This window comes from Prionailurus bengalensis, chromosome C1 (assembly GCF_016509475.1).
Source record: "Prionailurus bengalensis isolate Pbe53 chromosome C1, Fcat_Pben_1.1_paternal_pri, whole genome shotgun sequence".
NCBI classification, from domain to species: domain Eukaryota; kingdom Metazoa; phylum Chordata; class Mammalia; order Carnivora; family Felidae; genus Prionailurus; species Prionailurus bengalensis.
The window spans coordinates 35,462,334-35,486,563 of NC_057345.1; the positions used below are offsets into that span (position 1 = coordinate 35,462,334).

Sequence of the window (24,230 nt, forward strand, 5' to 3'; positions counted from 1 at the left end):
TCATATTACCTTTCCTAGTTACTGGTATCACCATCTAGTCACCTAGTCACCCAAGCAAAAAGTAGAGGGAACTCTTCTCTCTTTTTCCACTCTCCCTCTCCATTAATCATCAACTTTGTCAAATGTTCCTTCTTCTCCATCCTTAGTGTTACTTCTTTAGTTCAGGCCCTCTTTAATACTGGTGTGGACTTCTGTATCAATTTCCCAACTCATCTCCCTGCTTGTAGCCTTGAGTCCTTCAAATCCATTCTTTATAGAGATTCCAAAGCAATATTTCTAAAATGTGCATTTAGGGGGACCTGGGTGGCTCAGTCGGTTGAGCATCCGACTCTGGCTCAGGTCATGATCTCATGGTTCATTAGTTCAAGCCCCACATCGGGCTCACTGCTGTCAGCACAGAGCTTGCTACAGATCCTCTGTCCTCCTCCTCTCTCTCTGAGCTTCTCATGCTTGCTTGTGCTCTCTCTCAAAAATAAATGAAATATTAAAAACAATTTTTTTTTTATTTTTTTTTTCAACATTTATTTATTTTCTTTGGGACAGAGAGAGACAGAGCATGAACGGGGGAGGGGCAGAGAGAGAGGGAGACACAGAATTGGAAACAGGCTCCAGGCTCTGAGCCATCAGCCCAGAGCCTGACGTGGGGCTCGAACTCACAGACCGCAAGATCGTGACCTGGCTGAAGTCGGACGCTTAACCGACTGCGCCACCCAGGCGCCCCAAAAACAATTTTTTAAATAAAAAATAAAATGTGCATCTCAGTTGTCAAATATATTAATTACCATAAGGGTGTTCATAATATTCACTTATCTTTTTAATGTCTGTAGGATCTGTAGTCTTGTCCCCTCTCTTTATATTTGTATCACCCCACTAGACTTTAAGGTTCTAGAAATCAGGGCCTAAGTTACCTTTCCAATTCTGTACCCCTTAATATATTAATATATCACCTGGTACATATAGATTCATAGTAAGTACTGACTATGAGGTACTGACTTGGAATCCCTCTGTGCTCTCTCTGATATCCTTATAGGAGTAATCTTGGATCATTGTGGAGAGCAGCTCTAAAACAGTAATAGCACTATCTTCTCAACCTTTTTTACATAGCAATAGAGTACTTCTATGTTCTTAATTAAAAGAGGCCAGTCTCCAGCCAATGCTGAGTCCTGGTCTTCTCTCATATCATCCTCTCTCACTCTTGTAAAGCCGACAAGTCATTGGGATCAAACATCCCCAAAGTTTTATGAGTACATCTCATTGCCATAGCTCACCTTCAAATCCAACACGCTCAAGCAGGTTCAGTGGGTACCAAATTAAAGGTTTGTTCCCAACTGGAAGCAGAGGTTTGGGAATGCTGGAAGTCAGGTCTGTCATCCGAGATCCCCCTCCAGCTGCCATCACTACTGCTTGAAATTCCATTTTCACAAACAGCTATCACAGAGAAAAACAATTAACAGGGAAAAAAAAGTAACAAATTCAAAGCATACATAGTACTAACCCTATTTCTATTTAGGTTACTGATAATCACTTATGTCAAATGTGTCACTTCCAACTCCAATAACCACTATAAGAAAATTTCCTTAGCTACAGTATAAACATCACCTTTATCACATTTTCTGACTCACCAATATAAACTCTCAGCTCCAGCCAGGGGAGATGGCTGAAGGAGAGATATGAATTAAAGAAACCTGGCCCTTTCCCTTGAGGTGCTCACAATTAGGTGGAGAAGATAAATTCAGTAAATTACAATATACTATCATTAGTGTCGTGGCAGGAATATATCAAAGATGCAGTAGGCATTTGGTGAAGGTAATACCTAAGTATTCCTAGAAAAGACAGGGAGTTTTACAGGAAGGTAATATTTGAGGGGACTTTTGAAGGAGTAAGAGTTTACCAAGTGGGCTTCTGATATGAGTTCTAATTTCTTGAAAAAATCTGGAAACTTCTGACTAGAATTAACAGCATAAATACAAGCACACTAGGTTTCTGAAAAGTATGAGATGACTTAAGATTCCTCCAATAATTCAGCCATCTGCTCTCTTCACATTATCTCCAACTGTGAAAGATATTACTGTAAACACAAACATAGGGATGTATCTGAACCTAGATTTGCAGAACCCAAACAAATCAGATTAATTCCTTTCTCTAAACTCAAGGTAATAAACAAACCTGTTTGACCTTCAAAAGAATCTCTTTACAGCAGCTACCACAGAAAAGGTGCACGGTAAAAGGTCATAAATCCTTACTGGTTTAAAATAAAAGTACTCCTTGATTTACAACAAATGATAAAACTTTTTAAGTACCAGTGTGAAGTGCAATGTTCAGAAAAAAAAAAAATCTGAAACCAAATTGGCAAATAATGCTGCACCCTCCCCTGTAATTATGATCAGTCCTGGGTCCTCATCATTATTTAAACTGCAGCAGTTACACCCGGTACACCCAAGGCACAAAGTGAAGCCTCCTGAACAACATCCACAACTTAAAGATATGGTAATTTCAATTTCAGCAACCACTGCCTCAGAATGGAATTTAACTTCAGTGTGGTACTGTATAACTCCTATCACATCTGATGTTATTATGAAAAGAGCATGGGACCTTTCAGAGTCAAAAGACCAGATTTTGAGTTCTGGTTCTGCCACGTCTAGGTGAGATGACCAGTGGCCTGACATTTAAAACTCTGAGTGTCCTCAGTTCCTGGAAGGGAGCCTGGTTTAAGCTCACAGACCCCTGAATCAGATGGCCGGATTTGAATTCTAACCCTAACCTGCATTAGTTGTGTGAACTAAGGCAAGCTTCATAAGTTCTCTTCGTCTCAGTTTTGTTTTGTAAGATGAGGATAATTACTACTTCGCAGCGTTGTTTTGAAGAGTAAATAAGTTAATCTATGTAAAGCACACAAAATAATGTCAATCCCACAATAAGCACCGTGTTTGACATCATTAGACAGAGGCTAGGTCATGGAAAGCCTTTTGTGCCAAATGAGCCATGCTGTTGCATAATTCTGGTCTTTGTGTTGCTCCTCTTGCTTCGTAGATTGCCTTTCTCCTTTGCCTAGAAATCACCTACTTAACCTTCAGTCTAAGAATCATCTTTCTTAAAAAACCATTCCTAACCTCTCCTATCCTCCTGATAGAAGCAACTCTTTCCCTCTTAGGTGCTTCCATTCTACCATGTACAGATCATCTCTGTCTTCCCAGGCTTTATTGCACATATATTTAAATGTCTGTATCTCGTGAGTTCCTTGAAGGCAAGGACCGTGTCAACACTGTATTCTCAGTACCTAACACAATTTCCATCAGATGCCTGGCACTCAATCAGTGTTTGTGGAATAAGCATCTGTGAACATCTCAACTACTGCCTGTAAAAGTCAAGCTCAAACACGTGAAGGGACATTAGACCCCAGGTCACCAGGATCTAAGGTTTCTGCTCTCCGCAAGGCTCTCGGTGATAATCATGAACATATACTGTAACCATGACCCAGACAGATTGTCAAATGCCTCAATGTCACTGACACGACTCTGGGTGATAAAAATCACAACGAGTCTCGTTGGCCTCCCAAGGTTTAGAGTGGGGGGTTCATGGCATCTCATACATGCCTCCATCATGGCACTCGTTGCCTTCTCCTTTTGTACACTGGTAAGATAAAACACTATCATAACTGGGTCTCTCATCTGGACTTTACTGCATTCCTATTTCTATTTCATTGGCTTGCCCCTAAACAACTAAAAATAGGCAGAATAAATAAATGAAGGGCTGAAGTGGAAAGAGTTCAGGCACTGTGCTGAGTGGTCCAGGATCTGGGTTCTCTTTCGCTGTGACTTCAAGTAGATCCTCCCCTCCCTCAAACTCCTTTCCATCTGTTGCACAAGGTGGCTGGCTCACATTCTCTCCAAGATCCCTTCTAGTTCGGCTACTTAGCTGCTTGGCCGGGTCTGGCAGGGACTCGAGCGGGCGACTCCAGGGCTCTGCACCCCCGCCCACCTCCTGAGGCCTTCCTCGGCCGGGATCGAGGAGCCTGCTTTCCCCATATGAGCGGGGCCCGGCTGCCCCCACCGCGGTGCTCACCCCCAACAGCCAGCTCGTAAGGGGCCTGGCAGCGTTAACGCCGCAGCTTTACCTCTCGACTCCAGGCGCGCCACAGCAGCTCCCAGCTCACCCCACGCCGCCTCCAACTGCCAGTCCAAAAGCGCAGGCGCGCGATGGCCGAACAGATCGATGGGATGCGCTGGGCAGGCCCGCGTAGAAGGGACGAGCGTCGAGCAATAGATTTCATACAAAAAGCGCGCCCTATGAGAAGAGGAAGCTGGGTGGTCTGTATCCTTTCGTTCATTCACAAATCATCAACGCCCATTGAATGTGTTTCCCAGTGCTGGGCTCCTGGAATCTGCACAGGAACAAGCCACGGTCTCTTGCTTTAGGGAGTTCTCATTCTACCATATGGCCGACTACCACTCTGAAAAGAGAGCTCATTGGGAGCCGCAGTTTGGGGCTAGCGGGTGGAGAACCAGCCAAATACTCATGCAGGCCAGGGATTGCCAACACTTTCTATGTCTGCAATGTCTAATGTGGCGACTCACATCGGCTTTCTGAACCAGACTCTTATGGTATGGAAAACAATCACCTTTAATCATTGAAACTAGGAGAAGGAGGGGTGTCAGTGAAGACCTCATTGAGACAGTGACACTGAATAATGGCTTGAAGAGAGTGAGTCAGGTGGATATCTTGGGTAAGAGTCTTCCAAGCTGACTAGCTAGCAAGTGCAAAGGCCCTGAAGAGAGACTGCATGTTCAAAGAACCGTAGAGAGGCCAATATAGCTGAAGGGAAGTAAGCCAGGTGGAGAATGAATGATGGCAGAGGTCAGAGGCAGTGGGAGAGAGGGTGGATAATTCAGATCTTGTGCGTCTTCTGGCCATTGTGAGGATCTTGAATTAAGCAGAAGAACATGATATGACAGGTTTTTAAAGGATCACTCTGATAGCTGTGTTAATAGACTCCCTGGACAGGGAGTCCACTTAAGTGGCTGCAACTGCATTAGAGACCTCAAATGCCTGTATCTAGACAACTCCAACAATTGTGAGAGATAATAATCGATGTTGTAAGCAGTTAGTTTTGGGGTGGTTTATAAGCTATAGCAGATAACAAGAACAATGGCCACTCTCTTTCACACATTCCTGCAATTTCCTAATCTTTTAGAAGCTTCCTCTTTTTCTGTCCATCTCTTAAACCTTGTGTTGCTTTAGCTCCTTGCAATTAAGAGACAGAGTCTAATTTCTGCAATAAAAATAAAGGAGTTTTACTTCATTCAACAGTATTTATTGAGTGCCTAATAAGTGCCAATGTCTTAGATGGTAGATGCTGGGGACACGACAGTCAGGACTTGTAATTTTTTCCCAGACTTTCAGTTGAAAGAATAAGAGCTCAGTTAGATGTCCGGGGGAAGGGGAGGAAGACCTGAGACTATTTCCATAAAACCAGCCTATTCCTACTCTGCCTTTTCTTCACTTTAGGCTGCTGGTGGAGTTACTAAATAATTACTTATTTTACCTAAAGAATGACACCAGGTATGTGGGTAAAAGGGAGCCATGGAGTGATTGGCTACAGAAGTCCTGAAACTTGACTACCCTTTCCTTCTACGGCAAGATACTGTCTCTCCTTGTTATTAGCTCAAGCAAACAGAAGCCTTGGGAATTACAGCATGTTTTTGAGGTAAGAACCAGTTATTAAGAACAGTATTCAACCCCATATCTGTCATCCATTTTAAAAGCTCATGTTTATTTTTTTTTCAATATATGAAATTTATTGTCAAATTGGTTTCCATACAACACCCAGTGCTCATCCCAAAAGGTGCCCTCCTCAATACCCATCACCCACCCTCTCCTCCCTCCCACCCCCCATCAACCCTCAGTTTGTTCTCAGTTTTTAAGAGTCTCTTATGCTTTGGTTCTCTCCCACTCTAACCTTTTTTTTTTTTTTTTCCTTCCCCTCCTCCATGGGTTTCTGTTAAGTTTCTCAGGATCCACATAAGAGTGAAAACATATGGTATCTGTCTTTCTCTGTATGGCTTATTTCACTTAGCATCACACTCTCCAGTTCCATCCACATTCCTACAAAGGGCCATGCTTCGTTCTTTCTCATTGCCATGTAGTACTCCATTGTGTATATAAACCACAATTTCTTTATCCATTCATCAGTTGATGGACATTTAGGCTCTTTCCATAATTTGGCTATTGTTGAGAGTGCTGCTATAAACATTGGGGTACAAGTGGCCCTATGCATCAGTACTCCTGTATCCCTTGGGTAAATTCCTAGCAGTGCTATTGCTGGGTCATAGGGTAGGTCTATTTTTAATTTTCTGAGGAACCTCCACACTGCTTTCCAGAGTGGCTGCACCAATTTGCATTCCCACCAACAGTGCAAGAGGGTTCCCATTTCTCCACATCCTCGCCAGCATCTATAGTCTCCTGATTTGTTCATTTTGGCCACTCTGACTGGCGTGGGGTGATATCTGAGTGTGGTTTTGATTTGTATTTCCCTGATGAGGAGCGACGTTGAGCATCTTTTCATGTGCCTGTTGGCTATCCGGATGTCTTCTTTAGAGAAGTGTCTATTCATGTTTTCTGCCCATTTCTTCACTGGGTTATTTGTTTTTCGGGTGTGGAGTTTGGTGAGCTCTTTATAGATTTTGGGTACTAGCCCTTTGTCTGATATGTCATTTGCAAATATCTTTTCCCATTCCGTTGGTTGCCTTTTAGTTTTGTTGGTTGTTTCCTTTGCTGTGCAGAATAAAAGCTCATGTTTAAACTAGCAGATATTTTCAGGGAATTTGTTCCTGTAGTTGACCACTTGAGGGATTGCTTCAGTTTAAACTGACTTGAAATTATTCCCTTAGGGCAGCAGTTTGCAAACTTTTTGATCTCTGGGCTCTTTACACTCTTAAAATATTGGGGACCCTTGGGGCACCTGGCTGGCTCAGTCCGTGGGGCATGCGACTCTTGATCTCCAGGTAGTAAGTTCAAGCCCCATGCAGGGTGCAGAGATTACTTAAAAATAAAATTATTGGGGACCCCAAAGAACTTTTGTTTATATGGATTATATCAATTGATACACCATATTAAAAACTCAAACTGAGAAATTAAAAAACATTATTCACTTTTAAGATAAAAATAATACCATTACATGGTATCATAAATGTCATTTTTATGAAAACATAAGTTTTGAAAACAAAACAATTAGAAGAATGCCATGCTTTCACCTTTTTGCAGATCTCTTTAATATCTGGCTTAAGAGAAAACAGTTGGGGGGCACTTGGATGGCTCAGTCAGTTTTTTAAGCGTCAAACTCTTGATTTCGGCTCAGGTCATGATCTCATGGTTCATGAGATCAAGCCCTGTATCAGGCTCTGCACTGATAGCACAGAACCTGCTTGAGATTCTCTCTCTCTCTCTCTCTCTCTCTCTCTCTCTCTCTCTCTCTCTCTCAATCTCTGTGCTGCCCCCACCCCCACTGCTCTCTCTTTCTCAAAATAAATAAACATTTAAAAAAAGAAAGAAAACAACTGGATTCTCCCATCAGTTGTGATGCATTGTTTTGAGTGTATTCTATGATAAAACCTGACTTCACAGAGATATACAATTAGAAAGGGAGAGATATTTTAATAGTCTCGTCAGATAGTTGTAGGTAATATTCTTTGATACTACATCAAAGCTCAGTAAGTAGTAGTTTGTTAAAGATTTGTTGCAATGTAGAATCACTGTGTTTTTTTAAAATGTTTATTCATTGAGAGAGAGAGAGACAAAGAGAGAGACAGAGCATGAGTAGGGGAGGGGCAGAGAGAGAGAGTGAAACACAGAATCTGAAGCAGGTCCCAGGCTCTGAGCTGTCAGCACAGAGCCCAAGGCGGGCTTTAACCCCTGCATCATGAGATCATGACCTGAGCCGAAGTCAGACGCTTAACCAACTGAGCCACCCAGGAACCCCTAAAATCACTGTATTAATGAACTTGTTGTACTCTAATACTTGCACTTCAAATGGACATTTTACCTATGCATGATTTTGCAACTTGACACACTGATCACTTGTAAAATATTGGTTCACTGAATTATGCACATCATTCCATATGTTGACTCATTATATATATATATATATTATATACATAAATTTTTAAATATATTTATGTTTATTTATTTTTCAAGAGAGAGAGAACAAGCAGGGGAGGGGCAGAGAGAGAGGAAGAGAGAGAGAGAATCCCAAGCAGGCTCAACACTGGCAGCGTGGAGCCCAGTGTGGGGCTCGAACTCATGAATGGTGAAATCACGACCTAAGCTGAAACCAAGAGTCGGACGCTTAACTGACAGAGCCACCCAGGTGCCCCTTATTATATTTTAAAAATTACATTTGTTAATATAACCACCAATCTCATCAGAAAATCCTTACATGTTGTAAAGCTGGTAAGCTTATGATGACAGATACAGGTTTTCCAAACTTTTGATTTTCTCTTTTAAGCTCAAATATTATCATTGGTAGCAAATACTATTAGTGGTTTTCCTTGAAGTGACTGGCTTACTTCATTAATTTTGATAGTTTGTATGTACTCAGGGACCAAGATTTAATAAAATTATGTTATTGCTTCATCAAAGACATTAAATGAAACTTTGCTTTATTATTATTTTATTACTATTATTTTATTTTTATTGCAAGTGTGTGGCAGTGAAGAATGCAATGCATGTTAATAGAGTTTGGTATCACTGCTTTGATTCATGCCAAAGCACCAGCAGTTTTAGCCACCATTGCTTTTGCACCATTAGTGCAAATATCAATTCAATGAAAGAGGCAAATCATATTTCAGTATTACTATGAAAGTAATTTTGACATGACAGATCCATCGAAAGGATCTTGAGGACTCCCAGAGGTCCATGGAGCATACTTTTAAGAACTGCCGCCTCATGGATTCCTTCTTTCTGCCTCCCACTGCTTCTAGTACTTACATTATGGCACTTATCACAAAATATTGTCATCCCTTTTTTATGTTTTCTCTATCACACTGGGAGCCCTTGGAGGACAAAGGCAATATCTTAGTTGCTCCTCTCTACCCAGGTCCCAGCAGCACAGGACCTGGGACATACTAAGTAAATAATATTGAATAAATTAAAAATTTCTCATAAAATTTCCCTTGACCTCCCATGTGGTGGTGGAAAAACTGAGTTGAGGGCCCAGGTCACTGACAACATCTCTTTCTGAACATTCCTTCTCACTAAATCAATCTATATTGTTATCTATATTATGCTTAGCCTCATACTTATTTATTTTTATTTATTAATTACATGGGAAGTACTCAATAAATGCTTACTGAATAAAGACTGTTCCCTATAATGTTTGTTTCTTTAAAAAAAATTTGTTAACATTTATTCATTTTTGAAAGGCAGAGAGAGACAGAGTGCAAATGGGGGAGGAAGGGCATAGAGAGAGGGAGACACAGAAACAGAAGCAGGCTCCAGGCTCCGAGCTGTCAGCACAGAGCCTGACGCGGGGCTCAAACTCACAGAGCGTGAGATCATGACCTGAGCTGAAGTTGGCCACTTAACCGATTGAGGCACCCAGGCGCCCCTTATAATGTTTGTTTCTTGTTCACATTTCTTCCCCAGGGGACATTTGTATATATGTGTTTATCTGTGGTGGGGACTAGCCCAAGAAGGTCAAGCTCCAAAGTTCTCTTTCAGCTTTCAAAGGAAACCTTTAAAAGTTGGGCCTTGGCTCAGAAATACTCTTCCCACGGTCTGCAAGAGTTCTCTCTTTGGGAATTTGCTGGCCACATCATAATATTCATCTACTCCATTTGGCTGTGGACTTGTCAGTGGGGCAGGAAATTATTATTTTTAGAGTACTGAGTGAAAGATAAAAATGAAAAGAGAAACTCTACTTTGGCAACCAGTTGCAGGTCCTAAAATATTTGTGTTTTATTTTTGTACATAAGCCCACCAGTTGCCTAATAGATTCATGATAAGTTAGAGAGCAAATGATGCTATAGTGTTTCTATAAAGGGCTTGGAAGGAAACTTCATTAATTAGGACTTCAATATTTCCTTTCAAGCACACAGAATTTTCATTGTTGTTGGCTTTAAAGGTCTGAATCTGGATTGCTTATGGTTAAACAATTAAAAAATACTGATTTAATCAATTTGCTAGTTTTTCTCCTTTATTAGAAGCAAAATTTTCAGAGGGCTGATTTTCCTTGTTTTTAAATTGGAAAGTATGGTTTATGAGCCACACTTTACTTATTGAACAGCTGTTTACTGAGTGACTGCTATGTGCCCAGGGCAGTTTAAGGCTCATAAGGTATATTAGTGAACAAATAAGGATCCAACCTCATCCCAACAGGCAGGGGCAGCATACATTATAAATAAATTTAAGTAATAAATGAGTAAACTGTGCAGCATATTAAAGTGTGATAAAACTTTAGAAATAAGAAAAAGTTAGGGAAGAGGGACAGGGAGGGGAACACCACACTGGCAGCTACAAAGTCTTAGGAGTTTTATGGAGGTTATTGAAATTTGGGACTTGTGTCCCATTTAAATCTCTATAACTTTCTATATAATAAATTTATGAGTATAATCAAAATGAACAGGTGAAATCAGTAAAAATGGTGGAGTAAGTCCCTCTAAAAATTCTCTCCTCCACAAAAGCAATGAGAATACTGTAAAAAATAGAATCAACTTTTTTGAACACGCATCATGAACAGTGAAACAATCATGTCACTTCTTTCAGTATGTTGGTAGTCACCATACATCTCTTAATTGTTTATACACAGACGGCAAGAATGTAGTTGTGTTGCTTCCTTGTCTCCCAGTGATAAACCCATGTGACATAAAAAAAAAAGGCGGGGGACGCCTGGGTGGCTCAGTTGGTTGAGCGTCCCCCGCCTTTTTGAAGTTGGTTGAGCCAACTTCAACTCAGGTCATGATTTCATGGTTCATGAGTTCAAGCCCCACGTCAGGCTCTGTGCTGACAGCTCAGAGCCTGGAACCTGCTTTGGATTCAGTATCTCCCTCTTTCTCTGCCCCTCCCCTGCTCATGCTCTGTTTCTGTCTCTCAAAAATGAATAAACGTTAAAAAAAAATTAAAAAAAAAAAGATAACAGAATTGGTCAACAAAATGAAAGTGCAGCAAAGAAATGAAAAGTGATAAGGCAGGAAGTGAAATTCAATTGAACATATATGGAGTTATACAAGAAATGGCTGATTGTGGGAATGTTAGTACTGCTATCATGAGAGAATATAGATACACAGCCAGAGGAATTTAGTGAAGGCTACTTTATCTACATAAAGAAAATGCTTGTGACAAAAGGGAAGATGTTCCAAAGGAACTTATGCCAGCAAAAAGTCCTTCACATTCAAGGAATTCTTAGAGATAAATTTAATGAGATTGTAAAATACAAAGAAGAGAATGTTGGAAGCTGATCCAAACTTAAAAAGGTATATGACAATTCATCAAAACATAGTGAAGATACTTGTTCCATATTTTACAAATTTAAAAAAAAATTTTTTTTCAACATTTATTTATTTTTGGGACAGAGAGAGACAGAGCATGAACGGGGGAGGGGCAGAGAGAGAGGGAGACACAGAATTGGAAACAGGCTCCAGGCTCCGAGCCATCAGCCCAGAGCCCGACGCGGGGCTCGAACTCACGGACCGTGAGATCATGACCTGGCTGAAGTCGGACGCTTAACCGACTGCGCCACCCAGGCGCCCCCTTGTTCCATATTTTAAATAAAAGAGGAAAGCATTGTTCAAATTACTTTTGGTATGTTTTTTGCAAGAAAAACAATTCTCAATTTCTCTAAATGCTTTAGATTACAAAATAGTAAATAAATATTAGTTTAGTATGTTTTGATTTCCCTCTACGTTTATAACTGACAGTAAGAAAGTTTTTGATGCTTTGACAAAAAAATTTAAAGGTCACAGAACAATGGTAGTTTCTCCCACTGACTATTAAGGTCTCTTTGGTTTCAACTTGCAATGTCATTTTAATATTCTGGCAGTACTGTGAAAAATGATTTCTTCTTAAAAATTTTTTAGGATTTCATATATATATATAAATTTAGCACAAAATTATGAGAAGATAGCACTTCAAATCAAATCAACAGTAAAAGGATAGGTGCTTCAGAAAAGGAAGCTGAGAGGGGTGCCTGGGTGTCTCAGTTGGTTGAGGGTCTGATTTCAGCTCAGGTCATGATCTCACAGCTCGTGAGTTCGAGCCCTGCGTTGGGCTCTCTATGCTGACAGCTCGGAGCCTGGAGCCTACTTCTCCAGAGCCTACTTCGTACTCTGTGTCTCCCTCTCTCTCTGCCCCTAACCCACTCAAATTCTGTCTCTCTCAAAAATAAATAAACATTAAAAAGAAAAGAAAACTGAGAAAACTTGGCCATGGTCAACAGCTAGTATGTGGAAAAACCAGGATATGAATACAGGGATGCTAACTCTACAGAATGTGCCCTTAACTAGTATAGTATGTTGACTTCACGTAGAATATATTCAATATACAGTTTCTTCCATAGGGGTTTTGAATTCATAAAAATTTAAAATTTTGTAAATCAGGAAAGAACATATATGAAATTAAGTGGCAAAGTACAGACTGGGAAAACCAAGGTATTGCAACACCTGACACAATAAAGGTATGAATATACACTAAAGGGAGTAAAATTGATACATCCTGGTAATTTGGCAGTTTGATGGTGATTTCAGGATATTATTCTAAGGAAATAATCAAATAGGTATGGAAGGATATATGTGTGAGGGTGTTTATTATAATACTTGTAGTTTTCAATATCAAAATTTTGTAGACCTTACTATCCATCTACAGAGTTTTTGTTTTGTTTTATTGTAACCTCTATGCCTGATGTGGGGCTTGAACTCATGACCGTGAGATTAAATGTTGCATGCTCTACTGACTGAGCCAGCCAGGTGCCCCAGTAGAGGGTTTTAAATGAGAAGTTAGGAAAATTTCTTAAAATGTAACAAAATGCAGCTAACAAAAATAACAGTTAAAATGAGTATGTCCCTTGCCCCAGTGACCATCATTTCCGCCTCTAGTCTCTCCTTTTCAAATTCATTTTCTACACAGATGCCAAAGGCAGATCTGATCATGTCACTCCCTTGCTTGACACCCTCATGGCTTGGCAATGCAAAATCCTAAAACAAGCTTCTAAGGCTGGAGTATCTTCTCTCTCTTCCCTTAATAGTCCAGTAACACAGGACTCAACAGGTTTCTTGGCTGGACTTTGTGCCCAGTTATTCTGCCTAAGGATTTAGCATTCCATTGAGCCCCACTGGTTAGTATCACCCTGCTCTTTAACAATACCCTTCGCTACTCCTTTGGAGTTCTTACACAAATGTTATTAAATATTGTGTATGCAATTATTTAATATACTCTCTCCCATGAGACTTTAAATTCCAAGAGAGCAAAAATTATCTGTTTAGCCAACATTTTCCCCATTGTGCCTAGTATAATGCCTGACATGGTTGCTTGATGCATTCATTGAATGAATGAATGAAAAGCAAGCTACAAAATAAACAGTGTGAGTCCAATTTGGTAAAGGAGGGGCCAAACCAAGAATAGCCCCAGCAGGTACATGCTGGCCAGGCTCTTCCCTGAGAAGGGGAATGTGCTCCTCTGATAGGTGGAATGAGGGGGCAGGCTGCACAAGGGGGTGGGAGCTTGCTGGGAAGAACAGAGCTGGATGAGAGTGGTAGCCTCAGGGGCTCCTACCCTTTCACCTCCCTGGACAGGAAGGGGCTGCCACAAGAGGGAGGTAGGTCTCCTGTGGACCACCCAAGGTACAGGCATCGGAGTCACAAGATGAGGGCTGCCTGGGAGGCTCAGCTGGGGTATTAGACACAGAGTTATGGGGAGATAGGCCTTGGGAAACGCACAGCCCCAGAGGGAGGGTTCAAGGCCAAGGCCTGGAGTTTCCCAGCCAGGGCAGCATGGAGGAGCATTGGGAGAATGAATGCCACTTCACTTGAGACCATGCTTGAGGTCAACTCCTGCTGGGGGAGGGAGATGGGTCTATAAGCTCAGGAGATCTCTCACCAAATACTTGTTCTTAAAGACTGCACCCTAGCTGTGTGGCAATTGGAGGCAGTGTGGTGGGTGAATGAGTAGCTGTGCTGCTGTGTCTTTTGTCAAAAGCTTGACCTGGCTGGTTTATCAGCCATCTCAAGGCTTTGTCTTTTACAATGTCAAATTCTTCTGCCTACCTGGTTCCTGAAGGTGGATTCCCATCCTCCATCCCAGAAGATGCCAGGCCAGGCTTTGCACACCACTGCCCCCTCTCCCAGTAGCGTCCTTATTTCCCTGCTTATCTCCAAATTTAATGTTTGTCACTGTGAGACTCACCACTCCTACTTGACACATGATCTCCCTGGCTTCCAGCCAAGAGCCCTGAAGTCCTAGAAGAACCTTCTCTGCCATCCCTCTGGAGCCCAATAAACACATTCTGAAGGAATGAATACATCCATTTATTAAACTTTCCCATGTGCAAGATCTTCTTTGATGGGGTGTCATGGAGGCCCTTAAGGGAGGAGCACTGGGGCATAGACCTGCATAAGGCTTAGGAGCAGGTTTAAAGTCTAAGCTTTGAGTTGGGTGAAAGGGAGCTACTGAAGATTTCAGAGAGGACATAACTGGCTTTAACCTTGTACAATCTTGAAGATGACACAGCAGATGGGGAATCAGGCTGGAGGCGATGCAGAAGCATTGAATACGGTATGGTGGTAGTGATTTAATGTTGAGAACATGTAGGTTCTGAGCCAAAGAAGGTGATGGCACTGTGTAGTTTGAGACTGGGTTGGAGGAAGGGCAGAGCTCACACTTTGGGTATGGAGGGAGAGGAGGAAAATACAAGTATGTGAGTGAGAAGATGCTTAGCTGCTGCTTCATTCTTGGGGCAGGTGACCAAAGAGGATAGCCATTACTCCAATGCCTTGTTTGGGGAGGAGCCTCCACCACCCTCCAGAGGTTTTAGTTTTGAATCCAGGCTGAAGCCAGAGAAAAACAAGGAGCAAAAGGGGGAGGGGAGGGGAGCCAAGAAAAAAAAAAGCAACAACAAAAAACTGAAGTAAAGTCCATGGGGTGGGGAGCTAGAAGGCCCCCTTCAAGTAGCTCAGGCCTGGCAGCTTGTGCTGGGCTTGTAGGATTCCCTCTCACAGAGGATGAACAACTCGGGAAGCAAGCCCGAGCACGCACAGGGCTTGAGGGTCTGTGGGGCTGGGCCACCAGGGTCAACCCACCACCCCCACTCCAAGCAGACACAGGGGCGTGCTGTCTTTTTCTGAGCATGTCAGCTCAGGTCAGGAGTATGCAGACCCCACCGGTCCAGGGAACATGTCTTCACCCTGGGCGCCGCCTAGTGGGACCTGTGCAGGCACGGTCCTGCTGGCCCGAGGCTGCCCCCTGGTGCCGCCTCACTCCTCCCAAGGGCTCATGTCAGTGTCAATGGCCACGCAGTTGTACGCCGCATAGCGGAGCTTCTCCTCGCACACCTTGGCACTGAGGGAGACGGAGACTTGGTCAGCACCAGGTGCAGAGGTCCTTCCATTACTACGAGGGTCAGTGCGGTCAGTGCGCAGGGTGATGGGTGATGGGGTTCCAGTTTGTGCACTTCAGTACTGGAAGTCCTCCTCCATCCTAGGATACCACTCCTTCCCCCACTCCCCACTCTCTAGGTTTGAGCCTAAGAAACCCACCTGGCATAATGTGGTAGGAAGAGGGTGCTTGAACAAGTTGAAGACTCAGGCAGCGCATCTGTAGTTTCATAGCTGGGAGCGTGGAGGGGCCACAGATTAGAAAGAATTGTAGGGGCACAGGATAGGGGTCTGACATGTGAGTATGTGTGGGGGGAAGAGGGCAAAGGCCAGCCACAGACCCTTTGGACCCCTACCCCTGCCACCTGCACTCACCCCAGTTTGTCTGGGTAGATATAGATCCGTGCTGGCAGACGGCTGCGGCCAGTGACAAAGCGCAGGAAGCGGCTCCGGTCCTCTGGATGGAGAAGGAAATCAGTGCCTGCACTAATGGTGGGGGAGGTTCTACAATTTCTACCCTGTTTCTGTATCCCACAAGTGGAGTCTGAACCCAGGCATCACTCTCCCCTCTTCCACTGACCGTTGGTGAAGTTGTTCAGTGCTTCCCAAAAATATTGCACTCGAGTGTCAGATGGCTCGAAGTCCTCAAACCGGGCTAGGGACAAGGTCAGAATTCATTCTTAGGTCCCAACCTACCTAGTCCTTAAGCCTCTATCCCTGTGTTGCCCTGCCCCACACTCACTGAGCTTTCGTAGAGCGTCCACAGTGACCTCTGGGTCCCCGCACACTTTCTTCTCCAATTCCTGCCAGGTCAGCAAGTCCAGCACAGCCTGTGGCACCACCTTTAGCAGTCCTGCCTGCATGGCTGCCACCTGGAGAAGGAGGGAGAGGCCTGGCTAGGGAAGAGGGCACAACTCCCAAATCAGTGTGTGGTGGAGTCACTTGGCATCCACTCATAGAGATAATGGGGGACATGACATGATGTTTGTTTAGCACTAGGGGCCACCTAGTTCTAGTTCATTCCCACCAACAAGCTGGAATGTAGGGCAGAGGAATGGTAGGGGCCAGAGTTCTTGGGATTGGGTACTGGTAGCCTATTAGGCTAGGCTCTGATTATCAGGAGCTGTGCAAAGCTCTCTGTTCTCCTGGCCTCTGGGTGGTACCTGCTCCTTGCTCTCTTCTAGCCGCGTCTTCTGCACCAGTTGGATAAAACGAGAACGGTCTTCATATCCCACTATGATACCTGCACCCCCGGGGATCAACTCTACTACTTGCTGGTCACTCAGTACAGTGGTGAATGTTAGTTCCTTCCCAAATTTGAACTCAAATGTCTCCTTGTCCATTCCTTCCATCACTTCCAAGAGCTTCACCTGGGGGTTGGAGAGAGGCAAGGAGGTCAGCCTTTCATTGTTGAGACAATGTTGTTTTCTCTCAAGATGCTCACAGGGAAGCAGGAGAGGCAGACAGGCAAGGCAGTCCCATGCAGGTAATGAGGGCAGTGAGGGGGTCAGTACAAGCGCTATGAAAGCATCAAGACAACACTTCCTTGGCTGCCAGGGAAGGTGTCCTGCAGGAAATGGCATCCAAGCTAAAACCTAAATGATGGCTGGTTGTTGGCTGGGCTACAAGGAAGTCAGGAGAGAGAACATCTTGAAAAAAGGTTGAAAGAGCAAAAGGCCTGTGGAATCTGTTTGGCTAGAGCCTGAATGTGAACTAAGTGGACAGGCATACAGAGGTCATATAAGGTTTGTCAGGTTCTGCATTTTACCCTAAGCCCAGAGCAGAGACACTGAAGGGTTTAAACAAGAGGAGGGAAATGAATTACTCTGGCTGCAGGAGATCAGATGGGTAAGAATGGACATAGGAACACCAACTTTGCAGTCACTGATTGTGTCAGAAAGGAAAGTGGCCTGAACTAGGAGGAGAGCCTGAAATAGAAGAAGTGGACAGATTCCAGAGGGAGATGTAACAGAATGTGGGAGGTGAGGGAAAAGGAGGAATGAAGGCTGACACTGAGGCCCTTGGTATGGGAAAGGGTGGGTAGTGGTGCTGTTCTGAGACAGGGACCCCTAGAGGGCAGTAGACTGGGAGGTGATGAACTCCCAGTGCTGAGCCTGAGGTTCCATCTGGGGCAGATGTCCTGCAGGCAGATGCATATATGACTCCAAACTTAGGAAAGAGGCTGGAGATAGAGGTAAGATTTTAGGGGTCACCAGAATAAAGAAAGTAGTTGAAGCCATGGGAACAGAAGGAGCACATGTGAGGTTAGAGAAGGTTCAAGACATCCTTTGGGAGCAGCAATCTTCAGGGGCTGCATAGAGTAAACACCAGGTCCAGGCCTTACTTACCAGCACAGAGTCCACAGCTGGGAAGTCCTTGCTCCAACTCACTTCCTCACCAGAAAGCTGCTTCCATACAAAACCAGGCAGAGCCAGGACCTATGGAACAAATAATCACTATGGTATTCTCACATTGGGCTGCCCAGGTTTGGATGGTTCTTCTTCTTTCCAGGGGCCAGGCTCATCTGATGTGGGTACAGATTAGGCTACTCACCAGGAATTCCTTACCCCGAAGGGCAGCCCCCATCAGCTGTCCAATCCATTCATATTTGGCAAAGTCTCGGCAGGAGGGGTTAGGCACATACATGTCCCGGGCCTCACCAGTGCCATTGCCCTGCCCCCAAGATAGAGCTGTCAGCATGGCATGGAATGGACCCTACTTTGTTGCCCCAGATTCTCCAAAGACTTGCCTGCACACTTTCCACCAGAGGCCCTGAATGATCCCTGACTGTAGAATAGCCCCTCCTTTCCTGTCTGCCCAGAGGCTGCCCCAGGCAACTCGGTCCCTCCTCTGCTCCCTCTCTAGTTCAGCACCTGGGAGGTTTGCAGAGATGAACAGCAGAAACAACTTGAGAAGTAGAGATAGGAGGTTACCTGGTTGGCTGTGCGCACAAAGAAGGGCAGAGGCACAGGGGTGTCTGCTGAGCTAGGGCACAACTCTTCTGACATGTCTGCCAGGCTATCTCGGAAACCACCCCCTGAAATGACACAGATGCTCTCCACTGGGGAATTCAAGAGTCCCAGCCCCCATAAAGGGTTAATAAGCAGGTCTTCTATCTTGGTTGGCTCGTGACCCCAGAAGCCTCTACCACTCTGAAGGCTGGACCCTTATTATCCTTTGTCAGGGCCTCACCTTGGTCAATGATGCCTTCTGCAATGAATTTACACTCCCACCACTGGTCATAGCGCATGGGCCACCTGTAAGAAGGAGTGGATGCTGGGCCATCCATGCTGGGCCAGGGCTCAGGATGGTTCACAGGATACCAGCCAGAAGTAGGGGCTACGGAGGGGTAATGGTGAAGGGTTCCAGAAGCAGTGTGCAGGTATATATAGTTTATGTAACTCCAGCACAAATCCCTCAACCTCATGCCATACCTGTAGTCCAAGGGCTTTTCATACTTGTCAGAGGGCTTGAGGCCTTCATAAACCTGGGGGCAGGGGAAAAGGGAGGGAGTTATAGGAAAGTCTGTTTCAAGATCTGGCCCCACTTCAGACCAAAGACCTCACTCAGGTTCCTCTTGGTCCAGCCCCCAGGCCCTTTACTGACCCTCCCTTGGTCCGACCCCAAGTGGTCCAGACCTGGGTGAAGACTGCGTTCTTGCAGGCAGGGTCCCTTAAGGGGCAGGCACGGTGTTCCATGGCAAGGCGCCGGTTGATGTACAGGCGTGGCATGAAGCTGGGCTTGCTGCTTTCTGAGTCACGCAAGCACTGGGCCACTAGCCCTGGCCTTTGGCGTGATAGCAGCAGGAACTGCTTCACTTGCTGGTGAGGAGAGGTGGCCAGAGCAAGACTGGCAGGCAGTCAGTCTCTGTCCAGGACCCGGAACCTTCCTCTATGCCTGGACCCAATTCCATGGTTCTAGTCCATGCCTAGTTCATCCCCCCCACGACCCTCCCCTTCCTTGTTTCCCGTCTCTCCCTTAGTCCAGTCACCGGGGTTGGGGGGGGGGGGCAGGTGCTTTCTAAAACAAAAAATCAAACTTTGTCATTGCCTACTTAAAACCCTTCCAATGGCTTCACTGACCTGGGACATAGTCCTTGCTTCACAGCCTGGCCCATAGTGCCCTCTGCTATCAGGGCCTGCTATTTGCCTCCCCACTCCCAGCCTCATCCCCAGGTCATACTCACATTTACCTGTATACTTCTCTTAAGTTATCTAGCAGCTAACAACTCCCAGGATGCACCTCTCATGCAACCTGCCTTGTGCACACTGTCACTTCTTCACCCCAGCTCTTGTATATTTCATATACTATCTGGGAGAACAGCATGCCTACCACTGAATTTTAACTATCTGTGTCTTGCTTTTTTCCTACATTCCCAGAGCCCAGCAAAGGTCCAGGCCTAGAGTAGGTTTGAAGAACTCTGTGTAAAAGGGTGAATGCTTGCATGAACAGAAAGGAGGAGCCCACTGCTGAGACCAATACTAGGTGGGCCAGGCTCACCTTAATCTCACTGAAGGTGCCAAGCGTGTGATCCCAGGCAGGTACCAGGTGGTGTAGGACACTGTCTAGGATCTTTATGAATCTGGGGTGAGTGGATAAAGATAATGCAACTAAAGAAAGTAGCATGGATTTAAGACCCTCTCACTCCCCAACACATAAAGACAGGAGAAGGCAGGGCCCAGGGGCTGCCCTGACCCTTGAAGTGGAACAGCTTACAGTACAGGGCCTTGAGAACCTCCTTCATACAGACATGTGAGGTTCAGGATGGGGGGAAAGGACGGGCCTGGCAGGCCCAGGACCACAGCCACCTCTGCAGGAGAACAGCTCTGCGGTACAGTACTTCAGGGTCAGTGCCTTCAAGGCGTGGGTATCGCACCAGACTGGTTGGCTGGAACAGGTCTGCATTTAACCCTAGTTCCCGCTGTCTAGATGACTTGATCTTGATCCCTCGAAGACGCACGTCAATCCCATCATCTGGGGGAAGGAGTCAGAGCAAAGTTACTTAGGGCACCTACTGCCTCTTTGGTTCTCAGAGCTGAGAATGGCTCTTTGATGCTCAGACTTTTGTCACCCATAGCCCCTAGAAACTTGGGACCTTTGTGAGCCCCTTCTACTCATCTGACTCTGATTATTATATTCTTTGCCGGTTCCTCCATCCATCACTGTAATATTGGGATGCCTGAGGGTCCCAACTCAGTTCCTCTTCCAGATGAGCCCAAAACCTCTATGGCTTTTTTTTTTTTTTTAATTTAAAAAAAAAAATTTTTTTTTTTCAACGTTTATTTATTTTTGGGACAGAGAGAGACAGAGCATGAACGGGGGAGGGTCAGAGAGAGAGGGAGACACAGAATCGGAAACAGGCTCCAGTCTCTGAGCCATCAGCCCAGAGCCCGACGCGGGGCTCGAACTCACGGACCGCGAGATCGTGACCTGGCTGAAGTCGGACGCTTAACGACTGCGCCACCCAGGCGCCCCAAAACCTCTATAGCTTTAAGGAAGGCATATACCTGGCGCCTCCCACCTGGCTCAGGCCCAAAGCTTCAAATCCTGGAGTTAGTTTGATAGCCTTCATCCCAACTCCAACCCCATTTCTTCTCTACACTCACTAACAGCTAGCCACTATCTATACTCTGTCACTCCCTTTCCCTCCTTATAGCCTTAAGCCCCACCTCGGCACTCCACGATGCGGATCTCGATGACTGGGAGATGAACGGTCATGTCCTCCAGGACACATACATCCCCGATCAGGGTCCTGAGGAGATGGATGTGAGGCACTTTGAATACCCCTTGCCTGTAGGGATTGCTGGGCTCTAACCTAACCTTATGCTTCCAAGTGGGGGCAGGCCCCATTACTAGAATCATGCCCCATGTCCCCTCCCAGACCAGCTTGCTCACTCACTCATCAATGCTCACGTCACTCAGCTTCTTCAGGTTGTCCCCTTCGCCTCCATAGATCACTACCCGCTTAGGCATAAAGTTGTCATCTGTGGTATCCACTGTGAGCAGCAGCTTCCTAGGTGGTCAGAGTATACACATAGGTCTTTGTATACTTATAAACACTTGGCCTGCCCACCCTGTCCTACCTCAGAGCCCACTCACTTGACAATGGTGCCCTTTTTCATGGTAAGCCGTACCCAGTGCTGGCACTGGGAACCATCACTCTCCCAGTAGGTGTCTGCATTACTGTCCGTCAGGCAGGACACATTGAACTCCTCCTGGGGTGGGGCAGAGAGGTGGAGTCAGTGTGCACTGGGAGGTGTGCTTTGGGCCAGGGAGCACAAGAAAAAAAATACATGGAGCTGGTCAAAAGCACAGCTGGTATGTGTGCAAGTGGGGATTCCTACAGGACTTCCAAAATACAGTGCTGGACTAAGTCTGGCCTGTGGGGTTCAGGTTTGGCCCTGGCTTAGAGGTGAGGGTTCTGGATCTAGCAAGATGGGACATCTTGCTTGGGGTGGGAGGAGTCCCAGCACCCACCGTGTAGGAGGAAACGTCTATGCTCTCCACATACTGCTTCACGCTACCCAGGTTCTCATCTTCCTTGCCCAGGTGGTCGTACAAGAAGTGGATCAGGTCTTCGTCACACTCGTAGGTCCACGTCGGGGGCACATAGCTAAGCAACCCCAAGTCCCTAATTAGGTCAGGCCCAGACCTGCAGATCCTTCCTCCCTATCCCACCCCAGCGCACTCACAGTAGCCTCTGTACAGCTTCCGTGTATGCCTCGGCTGGCTGGGGCCTTGATCCAAGGCGATGAGAGTATGTCAGGTCCACTACTTGTTCCCATCTGTGGGCACAGAGTAGGGGGTGGGATGGGGAGACATCACTGGGCAGAATGACACCCCCAGTGGGCTTTCTCCAGAGCTCAATCTCCACCAATCTAGGCCTCCAGAAGCTTCACCCCAGCTCCATTCAGGTGCCGCCCCTTCCTGCTCTTAACCCGGCCTTCAGTCCACATCCCACCTCCCTCGCTGTGCCACACTTCCTTCCCGGCCTAGGTTATCAGGCATCAAGCTCCGCCCTTTCAAGTGCAGCACCTGAGCACAGGTCGATAGTCCACGCCAAAGAGCTGCTGCTGCCGCTGAAGATGGTCAGGTGTGTCGATGGGTACGAGGCGGGCCCCGCCCTCGGCCGGTCGGCACACCAGCAGCCAGCCTTCGTTCAGTCCGCAGTCGCCCAGGTGTTCTGCCAGCTGCTCCTGCCAAGAAGCGCAAGATGGGAACAGCCGTCAGGGAACTGCCCAGCGGCCCGCCCTGCCCAGCCCAAGGCAAAGAACACGGAACGCAATGCCAGCTCAATATGGGGGTGGGGAGGAGAACAGCCTGGAGCTTCCCTGGCCCCGGGGTCTTTTGCGGATCCCAGGGCAGGCCTGGGAGTACCTTGGTCAGCTTCACCCAGAGCCCGTGGCCGTTGCACAGCTCCTCTCCGGTAGTACGCACGCAGGCGCCGCGCCGGAGCTCAATGCTGTCGCGGGCAGCGCGGAGGGGCCCGGAGCCGGTACCAGGGGCGGGGCCCGCGGCTCCCACGCGCAGCCCCAGGCCCTCCGCCTCCCACACCGGCAGCAACACGCGCGAGGGTCCCGCCGGGTCCTTGTAAAGCTTGTAGAGCACCTCGCGCGGCACGAAGGCCAACGCCTTTGGTAGCGGCCGTCCGGCGCGGAGGCTCTGCGCTGCCTCCGCCAGGAAGCGCACGCGGCCCAGCAGCTGCCGAGGGGACTCTAGAGCCGCGCCCGGGCCTGGGCCCGCCATGGCGAAACAGCAAAAAGAAAGGCCAGGGGTGGTTGAGCTGCTGAAGCCGCCGCCACGAAGGCTTATCAAGCTTCTCACCACGCTCTGCCCCGCCTTCGGCCAGCCCTTGCCGTAAATTCTGGACTAAGGGCATCCCTCGCACCCGCCGTATTATCCTATGTACCCGGATACTTAATCTTTTTGCAAACCAACGTGCCTCCCACTCAGCCAACCAGACCCAAGTTCAGTAGTCGCCAACCTGATCAGTCTCCCCTTTTTCATCCTTATTGCTGCTACCATTTTATACCCTCATTGAACCACAATCATATCTAGCCTGAATCATTGTAACAGCCATTTTTCTCGTTCTCTGACCTCCTGTTTTTGCCTTCCCACACCCAATGAGTCATACTAAAACCAGAAGAATCTTTAAAAATCTTCTAGATATCCTCTCAGGCTCCCCATCCTAGGGGCAGTGTTACAAAAACGTTTGGGAGAATAATCCCCTGCTCGACCCTACCAGTGACACGAGTCTTGAGTTGTTCAGGCTTGCTCCTGGTAGTTATTCCTAATCCTCGGACACACAGTTTCTCCCAGTAATCCTGAACCAGAAGAGAAGAAAGGTGCAAGGTGGGAAAGGGACCCCAAGGTGGTTAGATAGGATAGAGGCAAAAAAAAAAAAAAAAAAAAAAAAGAAAGAAAGAAAGAAAAAGAAAGATGGACAGGTGTTGAAGTACAACCATGGAGGAAAAGGAAACTTTGTCTTGTGCCCTCCCCTGCAACCAGTTTTACTGAGATATAATTCATACTCCATATAATTTACCCATCTAAAGTGTACAATTCAATGGTTTTTGATATATTAATTTTTAAAATTGTGGTAAGTGTAACAAAATTTTCCATTTTAACCATTTTAAGAGTACCATTATCTATTTT

At 46.0% G+C, this 24,230-nt stretch overlaps 2 protein-coding genes across 8 annotated transcripts in view; both read right to left on the reverse strand.

Moving 5' to 3' along the window:
- EIF2B3 (eukaryotic translation initiation factor 2B subunit gamma) overlaps window positions 1-4,242 on the reverse strand; it is a 124,425-nt gene extending 120,183 nt beyond the window's left edge. For 2 of the 3 annotated variants that reach the window (XM_043574775.1, XM_043574774.1), the window contains exons 1-2: window positions 4,115-4,242; window positions 1,269-1,428 (exon numbers count right to left, since the gene is read on the reverse strand). In XM_043574775.1, the coding sequence (XP_043430710.1) occupies window positions 1,269-1,416 (148 nt within the window). In that variant the 5' untranslated portion in view covers window positions 1,417-1,428; window positions 4,115-4,242. Of the gene's footprint in view, window positions 1-1,268; window positions 1,429-4,062 lie in introns of all 3 variants that reach the window. The other variant, XM_043574776.1, reaches the window with a different exon arrangement.
- Window positions 4,243-14,494: 10,252 nt separating this feature from the next.
- HECTD3 (HECT domain E3 ubiquitin protein ligase 3) lies at window positions 14,495-23,697 on the reverse strand. 5 transcript variants are annotated; one of them, XM_043574779.1, is made up of 21 exons: window positions 22,953-23,697; window positions 22,611-22,771; window positions 22,268-22,360; window positions 22,053-22,188; window positions 21,675-21,790; window positions 21,475-21,588; window positions 21,245-21,327; window positions 20,384-20,549; window positions 20,076-20,157; window positions 19,214-19,396; window positions 19,010-19,062; window positions 18,768-18,832; window positions 18,509-18,612; window positions 18,129-18,248; window positions 17,924-18,013; window positions 16,739-16,945; window positions 16,318-16,447; window positions 16,156-16,230; window positions 15,951-16,032; window positions 15,738-15,809; window positions 14,495-15,540 (listed from the first exon to the last, which is right to left on the reverse strand). In XM_043574779.1, exons 1-21 carry the CDS (start codon window positions 23,319-23,321, stop codon window positions 15,456-15,458), a joined length of 2,586 nt encoding a protein of 861 aa, XP_043430714.1. In that variant the 5' UTR covers window positions 23,322-23,697; the 3' UTR covers window positions 14,495-15,455. The 5 variants fall into 5 exon arrangements, with proteins under 5 accessions (XP_043430714.1, XP_043430713.1, XP_043430712.1 ...); XM_043574778.1 differs by having other exon boundaries at window positions 14,495-15,591; window positions 22,953-23,688; XM_043574777.1 differs by having other exon boundaries at window positions 14,495-14,862; window positions 22,953-23,683.
- Between the last annotated feature and the right edge of the window lie 533 nt (window positions 23,698-24,230).